This window comes from Choloepus didactylus, chromosome 2 (assembly GCF_015220235.1).
Source record: "Choloepus didactylus isolate mChoDid1 chromosome 2, mChoDid1.pri, whole genome shotgun sequence".
NCBI classification, from domain to species: domain Eukaryota; kingdom Metazoa; phylum Chordata; class Mammalia; order Pilosa; family Megalonychidae; genus Choloepus; species Choloepus didactylus.
This window is the reverse complement of record NC_051308.1, coordinates 231,262,072-231,283,803: the sequence shown is the minus strand read 5'-3', so window position 1 is coordinate 231,283,803 and position 21,732 is coordinate 231,262,072. Positions and strand designations below refer to the sequence as shown.

The window sequence follows — 21,732 nt, the reverse complement described above, 5'->3', positions numbered from 1 at the left end:
TCTCAGCATAGTTAGAAGAAACTAACCCAAAACAAGTCGATAAACCTGTATCTTGGTTTCCTAATCTATTAAAGGAAGTTGAGAGTGCCTGACCCTTCCTTGTCTCATAAGAATTACAACGAGAAATTGTTTCCCAAAGAGAATCCTATCCTCTGAAATGCTCCCAAAGCACAATTTCATGACAAATGAGTTTGGGGGACAGTAAATACTATATCCTCCTCACCCTTTCTCCCCATGCCCAAAAGACTAGTAATATCTATATTAAAGCCTCTGAGAAGCACTGTAGTTAAAAATTTTTTTTTAGAAAACTTAACTGTTTCCCTTATTATAAACATCATAAATTTTCAACTTTATTTTATAAGTTTATAAATCTTAACTTTATCTACCCAGTATTTCCCAAACTTACTTAACTAACATGTATTTTACCATTAAAAACCTTTAAAAAACAATCAGTGGGTCAAAGAAAAAACTTGCAAGAGAAATCAGTGATTATTTCAAGTTGAATGAAAACAAGAACACAGCATATCAAAACTTATGGGAGGCAGCAAAACACACAAACAACATACACTGATACTAGAAGAAAAAGAAGACCTCAATAAAACAATCACAAGTAAAGAGATTGAATCAGTCATCAAAAACCTGCCAAGAGAGAAAAGTCCAGGACCAGATGGCTTCACAGGTGAATTCTACCAATCATTCCAAGAAGAATTAATACCAATCCTGCTCAAACATTTCTAAAAGCTTGTAGAGGAGGGAACATTACCTAACTCATTCTATGAAGCCAACATCACCCTAATCCAAAGCCAGATAAAGATATTACAAGAAAAGAAAATTACAGACCAATCTCTCTAATGAATATAGATGCAAAAATCCTTAACAAAATACTGGCAAATTGAATCCAACTGTACATTAAAAGGATTATACACCATGATCAAGTAGGTTTTATTCCAGGTATATAAGGGTGGTTCAACACAAGAAAATCAATGTAATACATCACATCAAAAATCGAAGAGGAAAACAACATGATCATATTGATTGACACAGAAAAGGCATTTGACAAAACTCAGCATCCTTCCTTGACAAACACTTCATGAGATAGGAATCAAAGGAAACTTCCTCAACACGATAAAGGGTATGTATGAAAAAGCCACAACTAACACCGTACTCAATGGTAAAAGACTTAGTGTCCCCTCTGAGATCTGGAACATGAAAAGGATGCCCACTGTCACCACTGCTACTCACATTGTCTTGGGAGTTCTAGTCAGGGCAATTAAAGCAAGAAAAAGAAATAAAAGGCATTGAAATTGGAAAGGAAGAAGTAAAACTTTCACTATTTGCAGATGACATGATCTAATATTTAGAAAATCCCAAAAAATCTAACAGAGCAACTCAATTTTATTAGTTCATTCGTTTATTAGTTTATTAGCAATGAGAAAGTTCAGCAAAGTGGTGGGATATAAGATCAACACACAAAAATCAGTAGTGTTTCTATACACTAGAAACAAGAATCTGAGGAGGAAAGCAAGAAAAAAAAATTCTGTTTACAATAACATCTAAAAGAATCAAATATCTAGGAATAAATCTAACCAAGGATGTAAAGGACCTATATTCAGAAAACTATAAAACATTGCTAAAAGAAATTAAAGACCTAAATAACTGGAAAGACATTCCTTGTTCATAGATTGGAAGACTAAATATAGTTAAGATGTCAATTCTACCCAAATTGATTTACAGAATCAACGCAATCCCAAACAAAATTCCAATGGCCTACTGTGAAGAAATGGAAAAGCCAATTTCCAAATTTACATGTAAGGGTAAGGGGCCCTGAATACCCAAACGTATCTTGAAAAATAAAATGAAGTTGGAGGTGTCTAGTGACAGGGAGGAGGAGAAGGAAGCCCTACGCAAGGGGTCCCTCTCCCGCCCTTCTCTCCCGGAGACCCTCAGGGAAAAAGCCCAACACCCCAGCCCCGCGGTTAGCCCCTTCCCTCAGGCTCTCTCTGCTCGATTTCGCCACCGTTATGTGGGAAGTGAATCCGGACCGTTATGAGGTCTGTGATGATCCTGTACAAGCCTTTCACTGACCAAGAACCTTGAGACTCAACTCCTGAGAGGCGGGGCAAGACGGCAGACTGGTGAGCTGTATGTTTTAGTTACTCCTCCAGGAAAGTAGGTAGAAAGCCAGGAACTGCGTGGACTGGACACCACAGAGCAATCTGACTTTGGGCATACTTCATACAACACTCATGAAAACGTGGAACTGCTGAGATCAGCGAAATCTGTAAGTTTTTGCGGCCAGGGGACCCGCGCCCCTCCCTGCCAGGCTCAGTCCCGTGGGAGGAGGGGCTGTCAGCTCCGGGAAGGAGAAGGGAGAACTGCAGTGGCAGCACTTATAGGAAACTCATTCTGCTGATCCAAACTCCAACCATAGATAGACTGAAACCAGACACCAGAGAATCTGAGAACAGCCAGCCCAGCAGAGAGGAGACAGGCATAGAAAAAAAACAACACGAAAAACTCCAAAATAAAAGCGGAGGATTTTTGGAGTTCTAGTGAACATAGAAAGGGGAAGGGCAGAGCTCAGGCCTGAGCTCAGGCCCTGAGGCGCATATGCAAATCCCAAAGAAAAGCTGATCTCTCTGCCCTGTGGACCTTTCCTTAATGGCCCTGGTTGCTTTGTCTCTTAGCATTTCAATAACCCATTAGATCTCTGAGGAGGGCCCTTTTTTTTTTTTTTTTAATCCTTTTTTCTTTTTCTAAAACAATTACTCTAAGAAGCCCAATACAGAAAGCTTCAAAGACTTGCAATTTGGGCAGGTCAAGTCAAGAGCAGAACTAGGAGAGCTCTGAGACAAAACGCAATAATCCAGTGGCTGAGAAAATTCACTAACCACAACTTCCCAAGAAAAGGGGGGTGTCCGCTCACAGCCATCATCCTGGTGGACAGGAAACACTCCTGCCCATCGCCAGCCCCATAGCCCAGAGCTGCCCCAGACAACCCAGTGTGACGGAAGTGCTTCAAATAACAGGCACACACCACAAAACTGGGCGTGGACATTAGCCTTCCCTGCAACCTCAGCTGAATGTCCCAGAGTTGGGAAGGTAGAGCAATGTGAATTAACAAAGCCCCATTCAGCCATCATTTCAGCAGACTGGGAGCCTCCCTACACAGCCCAGCAGCCCAGAACTGCCCTGGGGGGACGGCACTCACCTGTGACATAGCACAGTCATCCCTCAACAGAGGACCCGGGGTGCACGGCCTGGAAGAGGGGCCCACTTGCAAGTCTCAGGAGCCATACGCCAATACCAAGGACTTGTGGGTCAGTGGCAGAGACAAACTGTGGCAGGACTGAACTGAAGGATTAGACTATTGCAGCAGCTTTAAACTCTAGGATCACCAGGGAGATTTGATTGTTAGAGCCACCCCCCCCCCTCCCTGACTGCCCAGAAACACACCCCATATACAGGACAGGCAACACCAACTACACACGCAAGCTTGGTACACCAATTGGACCCCACAAGACTCACTCCCCCACTCACCAAAAAGGCTCAGCAGGGGAGAACTGGCTTGTGGAGAACAGGTGGCTCGTGGACGCCACCTGCTGGTTAGTTAGAGAAAGTGTACTCCACGAAGCTGTAGATCTGATAAATTAGAGATAAGGACTTCAATTGGTCTACAAATCCTAAAAGAACCCTATCAAGTTCAGCAAATGCCACGAAGCCAAAAACAACAGAAAATTATAAAGCATATGAAAAAACCAGACGATATGGATAACCCAAGCCCAAGCACCCAAATCAAAAGACCAGAAGAGACACAGCACCTAGAGCGGCTACTCAAAGAACTAAAGATGAACAATGAAACCATAGTACAGGAGACAAAGGAAATCAAGAAGACCCTAGAAGAGCATAAAGAAAACATTGCAAGACTAAATAAAAAAATGGATGATCTTATGGAAATTAAAGAAACTGTTGACCAAATTAAAAAGATTCTGGACACTCATAGTACAAGACTAGAGGAAGTTGAACAACGAATTAGTGACCTCGAAGATGACAGAATGGAAAATGAAAGCATAAAAGAAAGAATGGGGAAAAAATTGAAAAAATCGAAATGGACCTCAGGGACATGATAGATAATATGAAACGTCCAAATATAAGACTCATTGGTGTCCCAGAAGGGGAAGAAAAGGGTAAAGGTCTAGGAAGAGTATTCAAAGAAATTGTTAGGGAAAACTTCCCAAATCTTCTAAACAACATAAATACACAAATCATAAATGCTCAGCGAACCCCAAATAGAATAAATCCAAATAAACCCACTCCGAGACATATACTGATCACACTGTCAAACACAGAAGAGAAGGAGCAAGTTCTGAAAGAAGCAAGAGAAAAGCAGTTCACCACATACAAAGGAAACAGCATAAGACTAAGTAGTGACTACTCAGCAGCCACCATGGAGGCGAGAAGGCAGTGGCACGATATATTTAAAATTCTGAGTGAGAAAAATTTCCAGCCAAGAATACTTTATCCAGCAAAGCTCTCCTTCAAATTTGAGGGAGAGCTTAAATTTTTCACAGACAAACGCTGAGAGAATTTGCTAACAAGAGACCTGCCCAACTGGAGATACTCAAGGGAGCCCTACAGACAGAGAAACAAAGAAAGGACAGAGAGACTTGGAGAAAGGTTCAGTACTAAAGAGATTCGGTATGGGTACAATAAAGGATATTAATAGAGGGGAAAAATATGACAAACATAAACCAAAGGATAAGATGGCTGATTCAAGAAATGCCTTCACGGTTATAACGTTGAATGTAAATGCATTAAACTTCCCAATTAAAAGATATAGATTCGCAGAATGGATCAAAAAAAATGAACCATCAATATGTTGCATACAAGAGACTCATCTTAGACACAGGGACACAAAGAAACTGAAAGTGAAAGGATGGAAAAAAATATTTCATGCAAGCTACAGCCAAAAGAAAGCAGGTGTAGCAATATTAATCTCAGATAAAATAGACTTCAAATGCAGGGATGTTTTGAGAGACAAAGAAGGCCACTACATACTAATAAAAGGGGCAATTCAGCAAGAAGATATAACAATCGTAAATGTCTATGCACCCAATCAAGGTGCCACAAAATACATGAGAGAAACACTGGCAAAACTAAAGGAAGCAATGGATGTTTCCACAATAATTGTGGGACACTTCAACACATCACTCTCTCCTATAGATAGATCAACCAGACAGAAGACCAATAAGGAAATTGAAAACCTAAACAATCTGATAAATGAATTAGATTTAACAGACATATACAGGACATTACATCCCAAATCACCAGGATACACATACTTTTCTAGTGCTCATGGAACTTTCTCCAGAATAGATCATATGCTGGGACATAAACAAGCCTCAATAAATTTAAAAAGATTGAAATTATTCAAAGCACATTCTCTGACCACAATGGAATACAATTAGAAGTCAATAACCATCAGAGACTTAGAAAATTCACAAATACCTGGAGGTTAAACAACACACTCCTAAACAATCAGTGGGTTAAAGAAGAAATAGCAAGAGAAATTGCTAAATATATAGAGAAGAATGAAAATGAGAACACAACATACCAAAACCTATGGGATGCAGCAAAAGCAGTGCTAAGGGGGAAATTTATAGCACTAAATGCATATATTAAAAAGGAAGAAAGAGCCAAAATCAAAGAACTAATGGATCAACTGAAGAAGCTAGAAAATGAACAGCAAACCAATCCTAAACCAAGTAGAAGAAAAGAAATAACAAGGATTAAAGCAGAAATAAATGACATAGAGAACAAAAAAACAATAGAGAGGATAAATATCACCAAAAGTTGGTTCTTTGAGAAGATCAACAAGATTGACAAGCCCCTAGCTAGACTGACAAAATCAAAAAGAGAGAAGACCCATATAAACAAAATAATGAATGAAAAAGGTGACATAACTGCAGATCCTGAAGAAATTAAAAAAATTATAAGAGGATACTATGAACAACTGTATGGCAACAAACTGGATAATGTAGAGGAAATGGACAATTTCCTGGAAACATATGAACAACCTAGGCTGACCAGAGAAGAAATAGAAGACCTCAACCAACCCATCACAAGCAAAGAGATCCAATCAGTCATCAAAAATCTTCCCACAAATAAATGCCCAGGGCCAGATGGCTTCACAGGAGAATTCTACCAAACTTTCCAGAAAGAACTGACACCCATCTTACTCAAACTCTTTCAAAACATTGAAGAAAATGGAACACTACCTAACTCATTTTATGAAGCTAACATCAATCTAATACCAAAACCAGGCAAAGATGCTACAAAAAAGGAAAACTACCGGCCAATCTCCCTAATGAATATAGATGCAAAAATCCTCAACAAAATACTTGCAAATCGAATCCAAAGACACATTAAAAAAATCATACACCATGACCAAGTGGGGTTTATTCCAGGCATGCAAGGATGGTTCAACATAAGAAAATCAATCAATGTATTACAACACATTAACAAGTCAAAAGGGAAAAATCAATTGATCATCTCAATAGATGCTGAAAAAGCATTTGACAAAATCCAACATCCCTTTTTGATAAAAACACTTCAAAAGGTAGGAATTGAAGGAAACTTCCTCAACATGATAAAGAGCATATATGAAAAACCCACAGCCAGCATAGTACTCAATGGTGAGAGACTGAAAGCCTTCCCTCTAAGATCAGGAACAAGACAAGGATGCCCGCTGTCATCACTGTTATTCAACATTGTGCTGGAAGTGCTAGCCAGGGCAATCCGGCAAGACAAAGAAATAAAAGGCATCCAAATTGGAAAAGAAGAAGTAAAACTGTCATTGTTTGCAGATGATATGATCTTATATCTAGAAAACCCTGAGAAATCGACGATACACCTACTAGAGCTAATAAACAAATTTAGCAAAGTAGCGGGATACAAGGTTAATGCACATAAGTCAGTAATGTTTCTATATGCTAGAAATGAACAAACTGAAGAGACACTCAAGAAAAAGATACCATTTTCAATAGCAACTAAAAAAATCAAGTACCTAGGAATAAACTTAACCAAAGATGTAAAAGACCTATACAAAGAAAACTACATAACTCTACTAAAAGAAATAGAAGGGGACCTTAAAAGATGGAAAAATATTCCATGTTCATGGATAGGAAGACTAAATGTCATTAAGATGTCAATTCTACCCAAACTCATCTACAGATTCAATGCAATCCCAATCAAAATTCCAACAACCTACTTTGCAGACTTGGAAAAGCTAGTTATCAAATTTATTTGGAAAGGGAAGATGCCTCGAATTGCTAAAGACACTCTAAAAAAGAAAAACGAAGTGGGAGGACTTACACTCCCTGACTTTGAAGCTTATTATAAAGCCACAGTTGCCAAAACAGCATGGTACTGGCACAAAGATAGACATATAGATCAATGGAATCGAATTGAGAATTCAGAGATAGACCCTCAGATCTATGGCCGACTGATCTTTGATAAGGCCCCCAAAGTCACTGAACTGAGTCATAATGGTCTTTTCAACAAATGGGGCTGGGAGAGTTGGATATCCATATCCAAAAGAATGAAAGAGGACCCCTACCTCACCCCCTACACAAAAATTAACTCAAAATGGACCAAAGATCTCAATATAAAAGAAAGTACCATAAAACTCCTAGAAGATAATGTAGGAAAACATCTTCAAGACCTTGTATTAGGAGGCCACTTCCTAGACTTTACACCCAAAGCACAAGCAACAAAAGAGAAAATAGATAAATGGGAACTCCTCAAGCTTAGAAGTTTCTGCACCTCAAAGGAATTTCTCAAAAAGGTAAAGAGGCAGCCAACTCAATGGGAAAAAATTTTTGGAAACCATGTATCTGACAAAAGACTGATATCTTGCATATACAAAGAAATCCTACAACTCAATGCCAATAGTACAGACAGCCCAATTATAAAATGGGCAAAAGATATGAAAAGACAGTTCTCTGAAGAGGAAATACAAATGGCCAAGAAACACATGAAAAAATGTTCAGCTTCACTAGCTATTAGAGAGATGCAAATTAAGACCACAATGAGATACCATCTAACACCGGTTAGAATGGCTGCCATTAAACAAACAGGAAACTACAAATGCTGGAGGGGATGTGGAGAAATTGGAACTCTTATTCACTGTTGGTGGGACTGTATAATGGTTCAGCCACTCTGGAAGTCAGTCTGGCAGTTCCTTAGAAAACTAGATATAGAGTTACCATTCGATCCAGCAATTGCGCTTCTCAGTATATACCCGGAAGATCGGAAAGCAGTGACACGAACAGATATCTGCACGCCAATGTTCATAGCAGCATTATTCACAATTGCCAAGAGATGGAAACAACCCAAATGTCCTTCAACAGATGAGTGGATAAATAAAATGTGGTATATACACACGATGGAATACTACGCGGCAGTAAGAAGGAACGATCTGGTGAAACATATGACAACATGGATGAACCTTGAAGACATAATGCTGAGCGAAATAAGCCAGGCACAAAAAGAGAAATATTATATGCTACCACTAATGTGAACTTTGAAAAATGTAAAACAAATGGTCTATAATGTAGAATGTAGGGGAACTAGCAGTAGAGAGCAATTAAGGAAGGGGGAACAATAATCCAAGAAGAACAGATAAGCTATTTAACATTCTGGGGATGCCCAGAAATGACTATGGTCTGTTAATTTCTGATGGATGTAGTAGCAACAAGTTCACTGAAATGTTGCTATAGTATGTAACTTTCTTGGGGTAAAGTAGGAACATGTTGGAAGTTAAGCAGTTATCTTAGGTTAGTTGTCTTTTTCTTACTCCCTTGCTATGGTCTCTTTGAAATGTTCTTGTATTGTATGTTTGTTTTCTTTTTAACTTTTTTTTTCATACAGTTGATTTGAAAAAAGAAGGGAAAATTAAAAAAAAAAAAAAAAAAAAAAAAGAAAAAAGACAAGGGAAAAAAAAAAAAAAAAAAAAGATGTAGTGCCCCCTTGAGGAGCCGGTGGAGAATGCAGGGGTATCCGCCTACCCCACCTCCATGGTTGCTAACATGACCACAGACATAGGGGACTGGTGGTTTGATGGGTTGAGCCCTCTACCATAAGTTTTACCCTTGGGAAGACGGTTGCTGCAAAGGAGAGGCTAGGCCTCCCTGTATTTGTGCCTAAGAGTCTCCTCCTGAATGCCTCTTTGTTGCTCAGATGTGGCCCTCTCTCTCTGGCTAAGCCAACTTGAAAGGTGAAATCACTGCCCTCCCCCCTACGTGGGATCAGACACCCAGGGAAGTGAATCTCCCTGGCAACGTGGAATATGACTCCCGGGGAGGAATGTAGACCCGGCATCGTGGGATGGAGAACATCTTCTTGACCAAAAGGGGGATGTGAAAGGAAATGAAATAAGCTTCAGTGGCAGAGAGATTCCAAAACGAGCCGAGAGATCACTCTGGTGGGCACTCTTACGCACACTTTAGACAACCTTTTTTAGGTTCTAAAGAATTGGGGTAGCTGGTGGTGGATACCTGAAACTATTAAACTACAACCCAGAACCCATGAATCTCGAAGACAGTTGTATAAAAATGTAGCTTATGAGGGGTGACAGTGGGATTGGGAATGCCATAAGGACCAAACTCCACTTTGTCTAGTTTATGGATCGATGTGTAGAAAAGTAGGGGAAGCAAACAAACAGACAAAGGTACCTAGTGTTCTTTTTTACTTCAATTGCTTTTTTTCACTCTAATTATTATTCTTGTTATTTTTGTGTGTGTGCTAATGAAGGTGTCAGGGATTGATTTAGGTGATGAATGTACAACTATGTAATGGTACTGTAAACAATCGAAAGTACAATTTGTTTTGTATGACTGCGTGGTATGTGAATATATCTCAATAAAATGATGATAAAAAAAAAAAAAAAAGAAATGAGCGGAAGCACTGAAAAAAAAAAAAAAAAAAAAAAGACAGTTCTCTGAAGAGGAAATACAAATGGCCAAGAAACACATGAAAAAATGTTCAGCTTCACTAGCTATTAGAGAGATGCAAATTAAGACCTCAATGAGATACCATCTAACACCGGTTAGAATGGCTGCCATTAAACAAACAGGAAACTACAAATGCTGGAGGGGATGTGGAGAAATTGGAACTCTTATTCATTGTTGGTGGGACTGTATAATGGTTCAGCCACTCTGGAAGTCAGTCTGGCAGTTCCTTAGAAAACTAGATATAGAGTTACCCTTCGATCCAGCGATTGCACTTCTCGGTATATACCCGGAAGATCGGAAAGCAGAGACACGAACAGATATCTGCACGCCAATGTTCATAGCAGCATTATTCACAATTGCCAAGAGATGGAAACAACCCAAATGTCCTTCAATAGATGAGTGGATAAATAAAATGTGGTATATACACACGATGGAATACTACGCGGCAGTAAGAAGGAACGATCTTGTGAAACACATGACAACATGGATGAACCTTGAAGACATAATGCTGAGCGAAATAAGCCAGGCACAAAAAGAGAAATATTATATGCTACCACTAATGTGAACTTTGAAAAATGTAAAACAAATGGTCTATAATGTAGAATGTAGGGGAACTAGCAATAGAGAGCAATTAAGGAAGGGGGAACAATAATCCAAGAAGAACAGATAAGCTATTTAACGTTCTGGGGATGCCCAGGAATGACTATGGTCTGTTAATTTCTGATGGATATAGTAGGAGCAAGTTCACAGAAATGTTGCTATATTAGGTAACTTTCTTGGGGTAAAGTAGGAACATGTTGGAAGTTAAGCAGTTATCTTAGGTTAGTTGTCTTTTTCTTACTCCCTTGTTATGGTCTCTTTGAAATGTTCTTTTATTGTATGTTTGTTTTCTTTTTAATTTTTTTTTCATACAGTCGATTTAAAAAAGAAGGCAAAGTTAAAAAAAAAAAAAGAAAAAGAAAAACAAGGAAAAAAAAAAAGATGTAGTGCCCCCTTGAGGAGCCTGTGGAGAATGCAGGGGTATTCGCCTACCCCACCTCCATGGTTGCTAACATGACCACAGACATAGGGGACTGGTGGTTTGATGGGTTGAGCCCTCTACCACAGGTTTTACCCTTGGGAAGACGGTTGCTGCAAAGGAGAGGCTAGGCCTCCCTATGGTTGTGCCTAAGAGCCTCCTCCTGAATGCCTCTTTGTTGCTCAGATGTGGCCCTGTCTCTCTAGCTAAGCCAACTTGAAAGGTGAAATCACTGCCCTCCCCCCTACGTGGGATCAGACACCCAGGGGAGTGAATCTCCCTGGCAACGTGGAATATGACTCCCGGGGAGGAATGTAGACCTGGCATCGTGGGACGGAGAACATCTTCTTGACCAAAAGGGGGATGTGAAAGGAAATGAAATAAGCTTCAGTGGCAGAGAGATTCCAAAAGGAGCCGAGAGGTCACTCTGGTGGGCACTCTTATGCACACTTTAGACAACCCTTTTTAGGTTCTAAAGAATTGGGGTAGCTGGTGGTGGATACCTGAAACTATCAAACTACAACCCAGAACCCATGAATCTCGAAGACAGTTGTATAAAAATGTAGCTTATGAGGGGTGACAATGGGATTGGGAAAGCCATAAGGACCACACTCCACTTTGTCTAGTTTAGGGATGGATGAGTAGAAAAATAGGGGAAGGAAACAAACAGACAAAGGTACCCAGTGTTCTTTTTTACTTCAATTGCTCTTTTTCACTCTAATTATTATTCTTGTTATTTTTGTGTGTGTGCTAATGAAGGTGTCAGGGATTGATTTGGGTGATGAATGTACCACTATGTAATGGTACTGTAAACAATCGAAAGTACGATTTGTTTTGTATGACTGCGTGGTATGTGAATATATCTCAATAAAATGAAGATTAAAAAAAAAAAAATGAAGTTGGAGGACTCACACTTTCTGACTTTAAAGCATATTATAGTGGTCAAAACAGCATAGTGCACTAGCATAAAGATAGACATATCAATCAGTGGAACCAAACTGAGAGTTCAGAAATAGACCTGCACATTTACGATCAATTGACTTTGGCAAGGCTGCCAAGTCCTCTCAACTGGGACAGAACAGTCTCTTGAACAAATGATGGTACTGTGAGAACTGGATATCCACATCCAAAAGAATGAAAGAGGACCCCTATCAAACACTTTATACAAAACTTAATTCAAAATGGACCAAAGTCCTAAATATAAAAGCTAGAACCATAAAACTCCTAGAAGAAAATGTAGGGAAACATCTTCAAGATCTTGTGGTAGGCGGAGATTTGTTAGACCTTATACCCAAAGTATAAGCAACAAAAGAAAAAATACCTAAGTGGGAAAGCCTCAAAATTGAAGACTTTTGTGCTTGAAAGGACTCTGTCAAAAGAGTGAAAAGGTAGACTACTACTCAATGGAAGAATTATTTGGAAATCACATATCCAATAAGGGTTTAATATCCAGAACATATAAAGAAATCCTACAACTCAACAATAAAAAGAAACCCAATTTAAAAATGGGCAAAAAAGTTGAATAGACATTTTTCCAAATAGGAAATACAAATGGCTAAAAAGCAAATGAAAAGATGCTCAACTTCATTATTAGGGAAATGCAATTTGAAACCTCAATGAGGTAACATTTCACACCTATTAGAATGACCACTGTTAAACAAACAGAAAACTACAAGTGTTGCCCAAAGATGGAAGCAATCCAAGTGTCTATCAACCAATCAAAGGATAAATAAAATATGGTATATACATACAACAGAGTATTATTCAGCTGTAAGAAGAAATGATGTCCTAATGCATGCAACAGCATGTATGAACCCTGCGGAAGTATGTTGAGTGAAATAAGCCAGACACAAAAAGACAAATATTGTATTATCTCACTAATATGAACTAAATATAATGAGCAAACTCATGGAGTTAATATCTAGAATACAGGTTACCAGAAGATAGAATAAGGGTAGAAAATGGGGAGCTGATGCTTAATTTGTAAAGAATTTTTAAGAAGGTTGATTGTAAATGTTTGGAAATGCATAGGGTAATGGTAGCACATTATTTTCAGTGTAATCAACAGCGCTGAATCATGTGTGTGATTGTGATTGAAAGGGGAAGTTTAGGGTTATGTATGTCACTAGAAGGAAAGCTAGAGGATAAAACATGGGACTGCATAACATAGTAAACCCTGTTGTGGACAACAAAGGTGGTTAATAGTACAAACACAAGAATGTTCTTCCATGAAATAGAACAAACGTATGCCAGTATTACAAAGTGTTAAAAATAGAGTGGTATATGGGGAACAAATACACCTAATGCAGACTATAGACTATAGTTAACAGTAATATTATAATATTCTTCCATCACTTGTAACAAAGGTACCAGACCAATGCTAAATGTCAATAATAGAGGGGTATAAGGGGCATAGGGTGTTTCTTTCTGGAGCAATGAAAATGTTCTAAAATTGAGTGTGGTGAAGAAAGCACAACTCTGTGATTATACTGAGAGCCACCAACTGTACAAATCAGATGTGTATGTATGGCATGTGAATAAAACTGCTTTACAAAGAAAAAAAAAACTTTAAAAAGGGAAAAAAAACTTTTAATCAAAACTTTCAGACTACAAGCTCCCAGAGGGCAGAGACTTGGTCTGTTTTGCTAACTGCTGTAACCTCAGTACCTAGAAAAGTACTTGGAACGTAACAGGTTGTCATATTTGTTGTTCGTATTTGTTCAAAAAATTTGCCTCAAGCAACATTCCCCTGTGTAGTGTAGAGCATTCACACCAAAAAACAGGGTTAATGTTTATAATGACTGAAGCCCCTTTGATCTTGAAAGACCTGTATAACAGGAGCTGAATGGTGCAGTCGTCAAGAGAGCAGATACAGTAGATGAGTTTAAGAGGCCGGGTGAGGAGCACTACCAGAGGCTGCTGCTACCCAGCGCCAGTCTACCCAGTGCCAGTCTACTCTGCTCAAGTGGTCACTCCTGCCTAAGGTTGAAGTCTTTCAATTTAAGAAAAGGCAGAAATCATGATCTGTGGGTCACCTCTCAGTTTTCACATTGAAAATGCATGTTAAAATATTTAAACACAGTGCAAATCAAACAAAACAAGTTTACAGGGGCTACAATTTGCAATATTTGCTACAGAAAGAGATGAATTTCAAAATGATCTCCATCTCGTGAAAAAATTTTTTTTCTCTAACTACTTGACACTATAATTGGTATTTAAAGAGCTTCATCTCAGTTAACAGAATGACAGTGTTTGGAAAAATTGTATCATCTTTCTTTGTATTTTACCAAGTAAAATGCTAGAAAATATTTAAAAATTTACAGAAATTAAACTTCTCTTGACTATTCTTGAACTATTCAAAAATTCCCTCAACAGGTACCTATTCATATTAGACAAGAAAATATTATACCAAGAGAAAAAAAACCTAAGGTGAAACAAAAGAAAAAGAAGGAAAATTCTGGGGGCTCTGCATAGAGTAAATAGTACTTGGACTGCAAAATTCAATTTAAGGAATGTTCAGTCTCCTAAAGAAAGTACACCACCCAAAAATCTACATTCCCCATTTCCGAAATCTCTGGGCACACAGCCCGTCACACCTGGTAAATGATGCATAAGTGTCGATTAGTTGCAGTGTGGCTGGAAGTAGGTTCTTGGTGATCTCAGATGACTTATGAGGATCGGTCTCAGCAGCCATCTTGGAAAAGTGCTCATCCAGAGAGACCTGGACCTTTGAGATAGCAGCATCAAGGGTGTAGATAGATTGCAGACTAGGAATTTCATGGAGTTGCAAGATGGTGGTACAATCAATGCTACAGAATGATGAGATCTATAAAAATATCCAAGACATTTATTAGTCATGACAAAAGACTGCTGGAGAAGCCAAGTTCTGTAATTCTGATTCTAACACAAACATACCTGACGAGCAAAGTATTCCTCTACAATTTCAACATCATATTTCACTGAGCTGCACTTTGTGGATGCCAGGTCTATGAGAGAACTGGCATGTTCAATGCTCATACCCTGTTTGATAAGGTGATCCTATTTGGATGGCAAGAGAACAATATTCAGGAGATCAATATAGAGAATCCAAACCATTCATTACTCTTAATAAGTTCCCATAAGCACAAGCCATGTTGGCTTTGAATAATCCTTAGCACCAAGCTCTATTATCCTGTGGTACCTTTATCCAGTTGACATAGGAGCTGATCCGGAGGCGGGAAGACCATCGCAGAGTATGTAAGATGTCACATTCACTCATCTCAGGAGAGTTCATGGCCAGCTGGTTCATGTAAGTCTTGGATGGTGGCAAAATTCCTAGGATCCTCCATAGTATCAGGAAGTAATATTGAAGGGCACAGGCCTCCTGGAGGAAGCAAGAGGAGAATCAGTGAGGTAACATTTGGTATGCTTCAAGATCTCCTTAACAGTAATAACTGTTCCAAATACAACATTTTACATGACTCTTCAGGAAACCTACAACTTCTCTAGTTAAAAAAAAACAATAATTAAAAAAACATTATGCTTATGCTTTCATTAAATGTAACAAAGGCAATATACCAATGCTAAGTGTGTTTGAGAGGGGGATATAGGGGAGGGATATGGGATTCTTGGTAATGGTGTTGTTTTCTGTCCTTACTATTATATTGTGTTGTATGACATGTTATTTTTCTTTTATCATCCTTTTCATTATTCGTTAAAAAAAAAAAAAATTCTTTTTTTATAGTAATCAATATGCTCAAGTGCTGATTGTGGTGACAAACGTACAACTTTATCATGATACCATGAACAACTGACTGTACACTGTAGATAAATGTATGGTATGTGAATGTAACTCTATAAAATTATAGGAAAAAAAACCATTATGCTAAGTGAAAGAAACCAGACATAAAGTATGACATACTGTATGATTCTATTTATATAAAATGTAAATATAAATAAATCCATAGAGATAGAATTAGATTAGTGGTTATGTAGGACTGGGGAAGGATAGAGGGACTAAGAGGTGACTTCTAAGAGGAATTAGGTTTTTCTTTTTGGAGTAACGAAAATATACTACAATTGACTGTGGTGATGAATGCACAACTCTGTGACTGTACTAAAAGCCAGTGATTGTACACTTCTAATGGATTGTATGATATGCAAATACATCTCAGTAAAACTGCTTTAAAGTAATAGAATTGTGTGGAGTCATGATTTTCAGCTGAGATTTGGCTCCCTTGAATCTCCTCTCCAGATTTTTCTAGAGAGTAGACCTAATAATAAAGCAGACAATGGTAAAACATGCATAGAAGTAATCTGCTTCATATTCTGCACATCACATAGACCAAAAAAGCTGTCTTGTTTTAAGATAACTTTTGTTACCCAATAATTTACCAAGAAACCAAAAGAGAACAGGACTTCCTCCTAGGCAGGCCCACAAACAGCTGGCCCTTTCTGTGGCCTAGAATTGCTGCTATGGCTTACAGAGGTATAGAGACACATTCACAGAACCCCAGAAAAGGCTCAAGTGTGAGGCTTTCAGTATGAACATTCATCACAGCACTCACAGAAGATGGCTGCTTAGGTGGTCATTAACTCTCAAAGTCACAATTCTTGCAATGCTAACCAAAAAAAGCAAAAATGATAAAACTAACTCTAAGGTACACCATAACCACCCAAACCACACAGAAACACAAGTGTCAAGTCAGTTCTGCAAAGAGACATTTAATAAACTGATTAGATCCTAGAAGGAAATTTCTGGTAGAACTGCTACCAAATTGTCAAACACAGCTGAAACTCTTCACAAGTAGTATAATTAGCTCAGGCTTCCATGATCTTACCAGGGCTGTTACATTTTTGTTTTCCTTTCTCCTGACTGTATCAAGCTGGGATCCAGCTGCAAGCAGGGATGTCAAGGCGGTGTAAAGCTCATCATACTTGACCAACTTGGAGAAAAGAACATCACACGCCTAACACCAAGAAAGAAAATCATTTCTTCATGTTTTTTGAAATATCTTTTCCTACTACTCATATACTATTACTTAACTTCATGATTGACAAAATAGCCCATCAAATGATGGATATTAATTTCTCATTGTAGCACATTCCCATTCAATAACCCCTCTCAGTTTGCAGCCTATTGTGGGCACAAAACTGCATGTTTTAGAATGAGAGAATGAGGCATGTACTTTTGTCCACTAAAATATTTGCATGTGACAAATACTAAGAGACAGTCTCCAGAAATAATGCATAGAAGATGTCAACCACTGGAAAGACCTACACTACAGCAAAAGCATGGCCCAGCAAAGAAATCTTAAAATGACATTTTCCTTTTAGAGTAAGCCCAAATCCTAATGTAGACCAAAATCCTTTATTACAGAGTGAAGGTCATTCTCTGTCCCCCTGACAGGTTTTTGGTGAAGTGCCATAGAAGTGTCCCCACACATAAAATGGGGTTTTAAAATTCCTGATACCACAGAATCAAGTCGGTTCAAATCATCCTCTGATGCATCTGGTGAAAGGACACAGTAGAATCTGGGTTGTGGGACAGCATCTGTAAAACAAACAAGAATGGTTTTATTCTCAGGTCTGTTTACAGTATTAAATATAAAAACTAAGAAAATACTTTAAAACAGGGTTTTTCAACCTTGGGACTACTGATATTTTGGGCCAGATTTTTGTTGTGGGGGCAGCCTTGTACATTGTAGGATGTTTAACAGCATCCCTGGCCTCCACTCACTGGATGCCAGTAGCAACTCCCCAAGTTGTGACAACCAAAAATGTCCCCAGCCAAACACTCCCTGTGAAGGCAAATCATTCCCAGTTGAAAACCAGTGCTCTGGAAGTTAACTAAGGTGCTCTAAGATCATGAAAGTTAATCAACAAAATTGCATCATTCCCTGATAACAAAGGGGCTAACTAATAAGAGGTCCCCAATTACAATAAACTCATACTAAAGGCTTCATGAAAGTTTCCACAAAATACATCTAACAATTAACAATCTTTAGGATGAAAGCAAACATTCACTTAAAATGAACATCGAAGGCATATCATCAAAAGAATAGACAACTGCTATATGAGAGACACTGGACAGAAAGCTATGGTTCCCATTATTTTCACCAAGGCCCCAAAGGAACTGAGCCTATGGATTAGAGCCACATTCCTAAGGGAAAATGAGGACAATTAAATTTAATCATCAAGAATTGCAAGAATCTATATACTGGATCCTACAGCCTGGTACTAGCATAAACAAACTCCTAATTCTTATGTTTCAATGCCTTATTTTTAATTTTTTTTAAATAAATGTGGTGTACATGGGAGTCTATACCTGAAAATGTTTTAAAGCTGTAGGGGGGTACTTGACTAAATCAAATGGCCAAAAAAGATCCTATGGGAGTCACCAAGGTTCCCACTCTACCCTGCCAATGACAATCAGTAAAGTCAGTTTCTTATTGACAACCTTCTTTCTGACCTGATGAAAAATGCTTAGACCAGTTATCTTCTACTTCTTTGAACCCATGATAGAGAGGGGTAGTCATCCGGCGGCTGCTACTGTCCTGGGATCCACTTGCCCACCCAAAAGGAGGACTTAGCAGGTTATGCTGCACCTTTTAAAACAAAAATACTCAAATTAAGATAGATACCCTGTCATCATTCTGCTTATCACCCCAGGCAGGATACTATATTGGTATGCTAAAGTTTGGAAAATTCAGCAAACAAAACCAAATTTTGACTGTTTTGGCTTTAGAAAGTTGTTTCTCTCTCCTTTAATGGACCATAAAGGGAAGACTTCTCAGTGCTCAGTGAAACATTTTAAGAAATACTGGACATGATAACCCTTACTGTCCCTCCCAGTGTAACTCTGGATACTCACAACAAAAAGAATGAATGAACCAATCCATAATATTTGCTGCTCAACCATCATTCAAGTACTAACTCATTGAGGGCCAATGCTCAGGGCACTTTGCTAGACACAGATAAAGCAGTGTAATTCAAGGACAAACACCTATTAATAGAGACTACACTCTAGTTTTAACAAATACATCAAATAAAGTAACCTACATTTATCACTCTGGCTAAACATAAAGTTCATGCATACATACACAAGCCCCAGTGATCTTCCTGATTCCACCCATAAACCTATCACGATCAACACTTAAAACCTAAAGTGAGCAGACCATTCTGGCTTTGGATCATGGCAACTCTTAGAAGAATAAAGCTCTCAACAACAGCTAATAAAACAAAAAGAACATGTTGGTCCGTACCTGCTCAAACAGATACACAGGGGCTTTGGAGTACTGATGAAGTAGATAATCAAAGATCAGGAGGAGGCGAGCCAGGATGAGGGGCACAGAGCGCATTTGGGCATCCATATTGACACTCAGCTCCTGGATGATCTGGACAAAAAGAGTCAATATGGCCCGACGGCCTTTCTCTGTGAAGTTATGGAAAATGAGAAGCAGCAGCTGCAAGTGTTCTATATTCAAATCTTCTGTCTCATTGGGCACCACTCCTTGCAGGGCATTCTGCTTCATTGTAGACAAAAACCTACCAAAGAGAAAAGGACAAGATGTCCAGCTGAAAAAGGTCAGAACATCCTCCAAGAGTTAAAATGCCAAGTCCTGGAAGAATTAAATTCTTTAAGCCTAGGAATTAAGATAAATTAAGGAAGAAAAAATAAAAGTCACATGTTAATGGGAAACAAAAACTGAATCTCAGCTATAAAAAAACAGGCAACAAAAAGTTTCCAAAAATTCTTACGCTCTCTCAACAGGGGCCACTGTAGTGTTAATGCCACCCTGGCACTGATGACAATAGAGAGAACTGCAAGCTTCCCGAAGGGTTTTTTTTTAAAACCAAACCTGGGCAGGTAAAGTCAATTCAATTACTTTTCTTTTACTCTCTAGTTTTGAGAGTTTACATTACATGCTAAAATCAATGGATAAAACTGAATTTAATTAAAAAAAAAACACCAAAGGATAAAAGAGGAAAATAACTCAATAGACAATTAAGCAATAAAAAGTAAAATAATACTATTCAGAGAACTTGTCAGAAGAGTTTTACTGTAAAAAGGAATGAATATAGCTGTTTCCACTGCCTTTGGCTATCAAGAAAGAGATTTTTATTTTAATAAGGGTCTTTTCCCCCACCCCTCCCCTTCTGGCCTTTTTGCAAGATTCCACTGGGAAAAATATTGTGGGTCTTTGGCATTCAAGAATGTTTATGATTTCTCAAATCCAACACTAGAGTTATTTGATCCTAGAATGGAGAATAGAAAAGCAAAGCCTTTTAAGAAAACAAACTGCTTTGAAGACTCATAACCATGTAAACAAAAATTGCAAATATAGGCCCACCTAAAGAGGATTTAGATGATTAATCTGAGCTTCCCCCAAGTAGAAAATTTCTTTAAAATTTGTTCAAAAAAGACTGTAAGTCACTCTAAGTAGTTTCATGTTGAAAGCAAAATAACCAAAGACAAAACTGGCTTCCCTGCTCCCTCACTTCTAAAAGACCAAGTAAGGATAAAATTGGTTATGTTCAGCATTCAGTTTCTATTTAATAATTATAACGAAATCTCTCAGGTGCTATAGGAAGATTCCTTTCCCAGACCATACTTGATGTACTTCTGTTCTTTAAGCAGCACACCTCTCCCAGTTCCACCATCAGAAACACACTCCTCCACAGTTATCACACATTAACCACTATTACCAGCCACAGATTATCTACAGAGAAGTCAGATAAATTTTAAAAGTAAATAACCTTTCCTACAGGACTTTCTCTTAGAGTTCTCTTACCTGTCCCAAACTTTAAGGCATTCGGAGACATCAGGGTCTCCTTGAGCGCCAGCTCTATGTTGCCAGATGAGCAGGAGGCGTGAGAGTACAGAGAGGCTCTGAGGGTGAATGTACAGCGGCCAAGGGCCCTCAGAAAAAGGAGCAACTCCCAGCTGCTGCAACAGTGTGTTCTGACACGAAATACATATGAGAGACCATTAGGAAAAAGCATAAAGTATAAAGCCAATCTTAATTTTTTACCTCGTGAATGCAGGACTCACATTTTCAACTATATTCTAGACATCTCATCCCATGGGCACTCCAAAACTTCACATATAAAATAAAACTCAGTATCTCTACTTTCTACCCCCAAACCAACTGTCCTTCCTGCCTTCCTTATTTCTATAATGGCAACAGCATCCTTCAATTCACACTTGGGTTTTAAACCCAGGCAATATCTTAAGACTCTTTCCTCTCCATGCCCTGTACGCCTTTCAAATAGTTTTCCATATCTCTGCAATGTGCCCTTTATTGATCCCCATACCTCCCTCTTCTCTAATGATCCCTCACTAATGCAAATCATCTTTATCTCTTCTGTCCCTACAATACCTGGCACATAGTAACTGCTTAATGAAGATTTATTGAATGAATGAATCAAGATCATTGCAATAAAAATAATAATAATGATACAAAATAATAAAATAATAAACAAAATAGCAGCTAATATTTACTGGGCATTAATAACACATGCCAGGCACTATTTTAAACAATTTTCACATACTAATGTGTAACAGCCACTGATGCTCTGAACCTCCATTTTCTCTAAGGTCCATCCTCTCAGCACAGTAAACAGTCACACAGCACAGCCCAGTGACTCTCCAATAGAGTTCCACTCCTTAGTATGGATTTCAAGACTCCTTACAAACTAGCCCAAACTACTTAAGGCATC

At 38.5% G+C, this 21,732-nt stretch overlaps 1 protein-coding gene across 1 annotated transcript in view; it reads right to left on the bottom strand.

Annotated features, from left to right (window-relative positions):
- Positions 1–21,732, bottom strand: part of UBR4 (ubiquitin protein ligase E3 component n-recognin 4) — a 146,560-nt gene that overhangs the window by 96,949 nt on the left and 27,879 nt on the right. Inside the window, 8 exon segments of the mRNA XM_037828357.1 lie at positions 14,628–14,857; positions 14,947–15,069; positions 15,212–15,394; positions 16,851–16,979; positions 17,484–17,563; positions 18,482–18,617; positions 19,275–19,557; positions 20,805–20,974. Of these exon segments, the coding sequence (XP_037684285.1) occupies positions 14,628–14,857; positions 14,947–15,069; positions 15,212–15,394; positions 16,851–16,979; positions 17,484–17,563; positions 18,482–18,617; positions 19,275–19,557; positions 20,805–20,974 (1,334 nt within the window).